The sequence below is a fragment of the Saimiri boliviensis genome, chromosome 9 (genome assembly GCF_048565385.1).
Source record: "Saimiri boliviensis isolate mSaiBol1 chromosome 9, mSaiBol1.pri, whole genome shotgun sequence".
In the NCBI taxonomy this organism is placed as follows: Eukaryota; Metazoa; Chordata; class Mammalia; order Primates; family Cebidae; genus Saimiri; species Saimiri boliviensis.
The window spans coordinates 101377635-101386642 of record NC_133457.1 but is presented as its reverse complement, the minus strand read 5'-3'; the positions used below and the strand labels follow the sequence as shown (position 1 = coordinate 101386642).

At 50.2% G+C, this 9008-nt stretch overlaps 1 protein-coding gene across 1 annotated transcript; it reads left to right on the top strand.

The window, feature by feature from the left end:
• The first annotated feature begins 2204 nt into the window (after positions 1-2204).
• Positions 2205-5603, top strand: GHRH (growth hormone releasing hormone). Its single transcript, XM_074405399.1, has 4 exons — positions 2205-2287; positions 2582-2686; positions 5079-5198; positions 5567-5603. Exons 1-4 carry the CDS (start codon positions 2205-2207, stop codon positions 5601-5603), a joined length of 345 nt encoding a protein of 114 aa, XP_074261500.1.
• Positions 5604-9008: the final 3405 nt, after the last annotated feature.

The window sequence follows — 9008 nt, the reverse complement described above, 5'->3', positions numbered from 1 at the left end:
GCTTAACAGATATTTGCAGAAGAAGGAGACTCGGGCTTGACATGAAAAGATAAACTTCCTAATAAGAACTGCCTGGGTCAGGCACGGTGGCTCACGTCTGTAATCCCAACACTTTGGGAGGCCAAGGTAGGAGTATCACTTAAGCCCAGGTGTTTGAAACCAGCCTCGGCAATATAGTGAGACCTTATCTTTACAAAAATGTTCAAAATTAGCCGGGCATGATGGCACATGTCTGTAGTCCCAGCTACTCAGGAGGCTAAGGCAGGAAGATTGCTTGAGCCCAAGAGTTTGAGGCTGCAGTGAGCTATGACTGGGCCACTGTACCTCAGTCTGGGCAACAGAATGGGACCCTGTCTCAAAATAAATAAATAAATAACCACCCAGAAATAAGCCCCTGGGCCTGGGGGTAGTGAGCTCCCTGTCATTCACTGGCAGAAGCCGGAACTGGAGGACGGCCAGTGCCTGTGTTGGGGGACGCTCATGTCAGGGAGGGAGGGGCTGGCCCCTGGGGCCTGGGCTGCCGCTCCCTCCAGCTCTGCAGGTGCAGGGTCTCAGGCTGCAGTGAGCAGCCCCCATGAGTGCTGCCATTCCCAAGGCATCCCTGGGTTAGAGGAGACTTCAGTGCGTTCAGAAAGGAGGGTGATGCCCTGAGAGGGCCAGTAAGCCCAGAAGAGCAAGGTGGGTTCTGCCAGCACTGGCCGTGCCTGCCAGAACTCCTCAGTAGAACCCAGGAGCGAGAGGGAAGGAAGCCGTGTGAGGAGATGGTGGGAAAGGCGGGGGTCCCGGCCATCTCCAGGGCTGGCTGGGCCTCCGGATGGATCTCCATCCCCACAGAGTACACATCCTGCTGAGAGACGGAGGCACCCATGGGAGATGGGAGAACCCAATTCCTAGGTGGCCAAGTCCCCCCAGGCCATGTTTCCGTTCCGGGCAGGTCTGGGTGGACAGCGGTGGCACTTTCTTTGGCGGAGGCGGGCTCTGTCCCCTGCTGGCAGCTCTTCGCCTAATCGCAGAGCTCGGTGTTAGCAGGCCACACTTAAGGGTAATTACAGGACCTAATGGGAAGACTGCGCCACGCTGGCTCCCCGGGCTCTCCTGTCTCTTCCAGGACTAAAACTCTTCAGCAAAATCTAAGCATTTGGAGCAAGACTTAGAGCCCTTCTCACCTCTCTCCAACTCCATACAAAATTAAAACAGGAAGAACCTGCCCCGTGGGAGGGTCAGTCTCAGGTAGCCACAGCAAAGGTTTCTAGAGAATTCCTTATTCATTCAGGCACCTCACCTTACCAGATCCTTACAGGAGCAGAAGCAAAAGGTCTAGTTACCAACTCGGTTTTATGGCCAGGGAATCTGAGGCTCAGAGAGGTGAAACCACTTGTCCTGGGACACATAGCTAATAACAGCAGAGCCAGGATTTGAACTTCCAGTTTGTCTGACTCCGAGCTGAGCGGTTACCCTGGCTGCCTGCTGTCAGTACCACACTGGAGGGAGCTGAGAGAGGGACACCAAGAGAAGGTTCTTTGACTTCCCCTACGCCTTGCTAAGGGATCCCACTTTATTATTATTATTATTATTATTGGAGACAGTGTCTCACTTTGTCCCCCCGGCTGGAGTGCATGGCATGATCTTGGCTCACTGCAGCCTCCGCCACCCAGGTTCAAGGGATTCTCGTGCCTCAGCCTCCCAAGTAGCTGGGATTACAGGCACGCACCACCACTCCTGTCTAATTTTTGTATTTTTAGTAGAGATGGGGTTTCACCATGTTGGCCAGGTTGGTTTCAAGCTCCTGGCCTCAGGTGATCCGTTCACCTCAGCCTCTCAAAGTGCTGAGATTACAGGCATGAACCACCATGCCCGGCCCCAAATCCCACTTCCAGCACCTTACAGCAAGGGGGAATTTCACTCCTATCACTGGTTTTCGGTTCGGCCCTATGTGGTTGGCAGGGTAGCTGCGTCAGGCCCATTCTACAGATGGAGAAAATGAGGTCAGAGCTGGTGACTGGCAGAGGCAGAACGGGAACCCAGGTCTGTCTGACGTCCAGAGCCTGGGTTGTTTTTCCCATCCCACAGCTTCCAGAGGACAACGACCAAGTCTTGCCATGGAGCCAAGCCCAGGGCTAGGCCAGTAAATGGCATCCCGATGGCTGTGGCTGCACCCGACCTTCTGCTCCTGTCACTCTGCAGGTGCCGCCCCTGGGTGAAGGATGCCACTCTGGGTGTTCGTCTTCGTGATCCTCGCCCTCAGCAGCAGCTCCCACTGCTTCCCGCATCCCCCTTTGGCCCTCAGGTAAGCAACCCCTGGGGAAAGTTCCCACCACTCCCAAGCCATCCCTGCCATGGGCAGCTGTTAGTGAATGCAGACTCCTCTCAGCTGGGCCCGGCTGTGTCTCCACCCGCTGTCTGTCCTTGCAGAGGAGGCAGACACAGCGTCACAGAGGTCGCTCAGAGGGGCCTGGGTCTCTCTTGGGGTGAGTGGGACAGATAGCAACAGAAGGATCTTGCAGTGACATGGTGAGTGCAGCCGTGACTGTCCTCTCACCTGGCCCCCACCCCGCCCTCTGACCTGACTCCTTCTGCACAGGATGCGGCGGTACACAGATGCCATCTTCACCAACAGCTACCGGAAGGTGCTGGGCCAGATGTCTGCCCGCAAGTTGCTCCAGGACATCATGAGCAGGCAGCAGGGGTAAGCAGAAGTTCTAGTGATTTCTTCCCACACCCTGCAGCAGAGAGCAGGAGGTTGGTCCCTGCGGAAGGCCAGGGACCAAGTCAGATCTCTTTCTTGGCACAGCAAGTGTCATTCCTGGACTTTCCATAGCAAAAGGATTCCAGTGTTAAACCTCAGCTTACCTCTACACCTATCACGTGCTTCTTCCGTGAGGCAAAGCCATTACTAGGCTCCAACAGTAACCACACTGGTAGTAATTACCATTTAATCATGACTCCGTGCCAAAAACAAAGGCTCTGCCCTGGGACATTTACAGACATTGGCACAGTGGTGGGCACACAGGATACCCTTGGTAGTGTCACCTACTATTATTCTTAGTTTCTTGCTTTCTTTTTTTTAGAGACAGGGTCTCATTCTGTTGCCTAGGCTGGCATACGGTGGCACGATCATGCCTCATTGTAACCTCAAATGCCTAGACTCAAGTGATCCTCTCATCTTAGCCTCCCAAGTAGCTGTGACTACCAGTGTGCATCACTACAACTATTTTGTGTTTTATAGAGATGGCGTCTCACTATGTTGCCCAGGCTGGTCTCGAGCTCCTGGCCTTAAGCAATCCTCCCACCTTGGCCTCCCAAAGCGTTGGGATTACAGGCATAAGCCACCTTGCCCAGCCTTTAGTTTCTTTAATCTTTATAACAACCCTACACAGTAGGGACTCTTATCCCCATTGTACAAGGTTAATTGCTTCTAAAGGAAGAGTGGCAGAGTCTGGAGCCACAGAGTGGCAGAGTTTGGAGCCAAACTGCCTGACTCTATTACAGCCTGTATGCTTTTTAGTTTTTACTTTGAAAAAAAATCTCAAACTTACAAAAAGCTGCAACAAAAGCACAGTCAACTTCCACATGCCCTTCCAATTCCTAGCATTTTATCACATTTGCTTACTCTATATCCATAGCTAGATATAGGTATATACTGGCCGGGTGTGGTGGCTCACGCCTATAATCCCAGCACTTTCGGAGGCTGAGGCAGGCAGATCACTAGGTCAAGAGATCTAGAACATCCTGGCCAACAGGTGAAATTCTCTCTCTCCTAAAATTACCAAAAATTAGCCGGGTGTGGTGGCAGGTGCCTGTAATCCCTGCTACTTAGGAGGCTGAAACAGGAGAATCACTTGAACCTGGGAGGTCAAGGTTGCAGTGAGCCAAGATTGCACCATTGCACTCTAGCCTGGGCAACAAGAGTGAAACTCCATCTCAAAAAAAAAAAAAAAAAAAAAAGAAGGTATAGATATTTACACACAGAAACACATAATCACATTTAGTATTGTTATCATTTTTGCTGAACCATTTGAGAGTAAATTGCAGTTCTCCTAATACCTAACTAAAGGACTTAATCATTGTATAATTATCAATTATACATATTCACATTGTGCCAGTTGTCCCAAAATGTCCTTTTTTTTTTTTTTTTTTTTTTTTTTTTTTTTTTTTTTTTTGAGACAGAGTTTTGCTCTTGTTACCCAGGCTGGAGTGCAATGGCGCGATATCGGCTCACCGCAGCCTCCGCCCCCTGAGTTCAAGCAATTCTCCTGCCTCAGCCTCCTGAGTAGCTGGGATTACAGGCATGCGCCACCATGCCCAGCTATTTTTTTTTTGTATTTTTTTTAGTAGAGACGGGGTTTCACCATGTTGACCAGGATGGTCTCGATCTCTTGGCCTCGTGATCCACCCGCCTCGGCCTCCCAAAGTGCTGGGATTACAGCTTGAGCCACCGCGCCCGGCCCCCAAAATGTCCTTTATAACAATGATTTCTTTTTCTGATCTAGGACCCAATTCAGGATCATGGATAACAATTAATTGTCATGTCTCTTTAGTTTCTTTTAATCTGGAATCATTCCTCAGTCTTTCATGACATTGACATTTTTGATTAGTAAAGGCTAATGATTTATAGAATGTCCCGCATGTTGAATGTGTCAGACACATCCCCATGATTAGAGGATGCATTCCTCTAATGATGATTGGAGGATTCAGGTGATGCATTCATAGAAGTAGTGTTGTGTCCTTCTCAGTGCCTGGTATCAGGAGGCACAGGATGTCAATTTGTGCCATTATTGGTGGATTATTAGTAGATGGTAACTTTGATCAGTTGGCTAACATGGTATCTGCCAGGTTTCTCCTCTATAAAGTTATTTTCCCCTTATAATTAATAATTTGTGGGGGGACATTTTGCAACTGTGTACACTTGCACTACTGTACCCTTCACTACTCCGTATACTACCTCCCTAAGTGTGGCAGAATGTAACTCAGTTGGGTGGAAGAGTCCACACCAGATACTGAAACAGGCAGAGGGAGACACCCCTGCCTCTCCACGTCCTACCCAAATAGCAACTAGTTTTCTTTTTCTAACCACATAGAGAGAGAAACCAGGAGCGAGGAGCAAGGGCACGGCTTGGCCGTCAGGTAGACAGCGTGTGGGCAGAACAAAAGCAAATGGCATTGGAGAGCATCCTGGTGGCCCTGCGGCAGAAGCACAGGTATGGGCGTGAGTGCATGTGTGCATCTAGGGACTTCAGGGCTTCCTACCCCGTGGTTTGCCAGGAAAAGGAAAGAATCCACTCCTCTCTAAAGGTATGGGGCTCTACCAGACAAATCAAGAACAAGGACCCTCCTGACAGACATTAAGAACTAGGAGAGCGCCCGGGCGTGGTGGCTCACGCCTGTAATCCCAGCCCTTTGGGAGGCTGAGGGGTGAGGATCGCTTGAGACTGGGAGTTTGAGACCAGCTTGGCCAAAATAGTGAGACCCTATCTCAATAAATAAATAAGGACGAGGAGAGTTCTTTAGACATTAAGGGTGGAAAATGTCTGATGGAGACCACAGTTTATCCATGTCTGTATCCCAGTGCGCAGCCAGAGGCCAGGCTCAGTGTCCATGCCTGAAAATGTTACTCACTGAACAGTTCTGGGAAATGACCCAGAAATCTGAATTTTGACAGGTGTCCCCAAGATTCGGGTGCAGGTGATCTGACAGGCATGCTCTGGATCCCTTGCCAAGTTCAAAAAAACTATAAAGCCAAAGACAGACCAGCCCTCTCACACCCTGTGGTAGCTGAGTGTGCGCAGACACACGATCAGCAGAGGAGAGGCAGTGACGACCGTCGTTCCCAGCTCACTGGCCCTCATGTCTCCCCTGGGAGTCAGGAGAGATCCGAAATGAGTTTCCTCATTTTACAGAGGAAGAAAAGTTAGGCAAAGAGGGGGCAGCAGCTGGCCTCAAGTCAGGGACTAGGAGGCCCAAGACCTGTTTTTCCTCCCTGGAACTTCTTTGCACAAAGCCCCAGTTCATGAACAAAGTTTCCCAAAAATCTCGTGGCTGTTTGGAGAAACTCAGCTAGGCTTTAGAGCCTGATTTTTTTTTTTTTTTTTTTTTTTTTAACTCTCGTCACCCAGGCTGGAGTGCAGTGGCGTGATCTCGGCTCACTGCAACCTCTGCCTCCTGGGTTCAAGTGATTCTCCTGCCTCAGCCTCCCGAGTAGCTGGGATTACAGGCACCCACCACCATGCCCGGCTAATTTTTGTATTTTTAGTAGAGATGGGGTTTCACAATATTGGCCAGGCTGGTCTCGAACTCCTGACTTCAGATGATCCACCTGCCTTGGCCTCCCGAAGTCCTGGGATTATAGGCGTGAGCCAGAGCGCCTGGCCTAGAGCCTGATTTAACTGTGAGCACAAGCAGGTCCCAGTGTGGCTCTGCTGGGCACTTCTGGTCCAACCTATTTAGCAAATCCAGTTCCCAGCAGAGCTCTCCATGGCCTTTCTCAGTTTCTTCCCAACCTGATCAGACACCACCAGCCCAGAGATTTCACCACCTACAAGCAGCAGTAGGCCTACAGCAGACAACAGGAGGGTGACAACCAGGCTGGGAGGTGAGAAACGCCTGGGCCCCAGGCCTGGTTCCGCAGCTAGCTGCACAGCAACACACTTCTTAGTTTCATCCCTATGAAAGGAGGAGTTAGCTCTGACTATCTCCAGGGTCCACAAGGCAAGAGTTCTAAAATAATGTCTCTAAGAATGCCTCCTCTGTACCTTGCAGGCTTGGATTAGGTAATTGTTCACCTGCTATGGCTCTCATCAGGCCTCTGTAGGGTGAAAATGGCTCCATGGAGGGCTAATCCTAAGAATGCAGGCTTTGTTCCTGCAAGTGAAAAGCCAGAGGCTTCAAAGAGATTGAAGTCATAGAGCCAGCTGAGCTCGCAGGAAGGGGCCTGAAGGCTGCTACAGCCATTGTTCCCCCACCAGCTCAACTGCTGCAAATAGCAGGATATCACTGGTAGGCAGGAAGAAGTTCCTGCTTTAGAGTGCAGGGTAGAGCCATGTGACAGACAGCATACTTTTGCACCATCATACATTGTGTCCATGTAGCAGCCCTGTAAGGAAACTGAGGTTCGGGTTCAGTCATCCTTCCACCCCCATAAAGACCATCCAGTGACTATGACATGCCACGCCCTGGACTGGGGGCACAGCAGGGTACAGGATGGCAGTGGCCCCTGCTCTCATGGAATTCATAACGCCCCAAGGCAGCAAGGAACTAGACAAGTTCTTATACAGTCAATTATTTAACTGTGATGAGTGGGAACAGACACTGGGGTGCGGTGACTGTGAGGCTGGGAGAACGCTGAGCCTGCCTGGGGCTAAGAGGCAGCTTCTTCAAGGGGAAGTGACTGGCCCAGAGTCTTGGTGGGAGCTGGCTGGCAGAACAGAGAGTAGAGGCTAAGCCCGGGACTCACCTTGCTGGCACGCGTGAGCATCCTTCCCTCCGCCCCACACTGCCTCTTTTGAAATCCAAAAAACCAGCTCCTGCCACAGGAGCACCCATCGCCCCAGTTCCATGCGTCCCACTCTAGCCACCCTCACTTCAATCCCCTGGATTCAGCTTGATCTTTCTTTCTGCAACAGGAACCAGGAATGAAGAATCCTCCTGTGACCTGGGCTACCTGTAGCCAAAATGAAACTGGATCCAGTCAATCCTCTTTCATTTCTGACCCACTTTTTCCTTTGTAAATACAATAAAATTCCCCCACACTGGTGTGCACTTAAATGTTCTTTCCTATTCAGCCTAATTTTTTATGGGTTTTACATAGTTACATTTCCCAAAGTGGTATTACAAGGTATAATTTTTTTAAAAAAAAGCTCACGTTTACCAAGCACGCGGAGTGCAAACCAGGTAGCTTCATGCATAGAATCTCCTATGCCCCTCGCATAGGCTGATGGCGGGTATTGGCATCCTCCTCCGTTCACACACAAGGAACTGAGGCACAGAAAGTGTAACCCAACTGCCCACAGTCACACCTGGCAAATGAGAGCTGGGATCCAAATGCAGGCAAGTCTAACCCGAAACCAGCTCTTAACCACATTCAACTACCTTGGGTCAAAGTCATCCTTTGCCCACAGGTGACTTGCTCATCTATAAGCAATACCATTTATTCATTCAACAAACATTTATAGAATACTGACTCTGTGCCAGGTACTGTTCTGGGCACTGGAAAGATCGTCATGAACAAGGTCCCTGAGATCCCTTGAACCTGGGAGGCGGAGGTGGCAGTGAGCCGAGATCGCGCCACTGCACTCCAGCCTGGATGAAAGTCCAAGATTGTCTAAAAACAAAAACAAAAACAAAGCTTAGAGGAAAGATGAGGAACCAGCAAAGGAGGCTGAGAAGCAGCAGCAGTGAGGTAACGGGAAGGCCACTTCACAGAAGAATCCCAGAAGCCAAATGAAGAGCGTTTCTGGAGGAAAGGGTTGATCCATTCTGCTAAATGCTGCTGATGGGACGCGTCAATGTGTGTGTGGTGGGAGAGAGAATAATAAAGCCGAGTCAATATAGAGTATGTCAGACGTTGGCAAGTGCAAAGGATAAAGCTTTAAAGGGCTGGGGAGCGCTGGGGGGTATAATTTGATCTACAGTGTGTACATGTGAAGGCCTCACTGATGATGTGACATTTGAGTAAAGACCTGAGGAAGAGAGGGAGTTGGCTTTGTAAATATCAGAGTAAAGAACCTTCCAGGTGGAGTGAAAACCCAAAAAAGGCCTGGAGGCAGGAATGTGGGGGAAGGACTAGTGAGGGGGTCAGTGTGGCTACCTGGGCAGGAGCAAGGATGTGAGTGGAAAGAAAAGAGTCCTGGAGGAGCATGAGGCCAGCTCATGGGGACACTTGGCAGCATTAAAAAAAAAAAATGGTTGAGTTTGTTGCTGTTGTTTTCTGAGACAGAGTCTCACTCTGTTGCCCAGGCTGGACTGCAGTGGTGTGACCTCGGCTCACTGCAACCGCCACCTCCAAGTTCAAG

What these genes read in the sequence shown, in the direction of transcription:
- GHRH (XM_074405399.1), top strand. Translation starts at nt 2,205, where the DNA reads ATGCCACTCTGGGTGTTCGTCTTCGTGATCCTCGCCCTCAGCAGCAGC. An exon ending in CATCCCCCTTTGGCCCTCAG is followed by an intron (nt 2,288 to 2,581) that starts GTAAGCAACCCC and finishes CCTTCTGCACAG; the next exon opens with GATGCGGCGGTACACAGATG. An exon ending in ATCATGAGCAGGCAGCAGGG is followed by an intron (nt 2,687 to 5,078) that starts GTAAGCAGAAGT and finishes CTAACCACATAG; the next exon opens with AGAGAGAAACCAGGAGCGAG.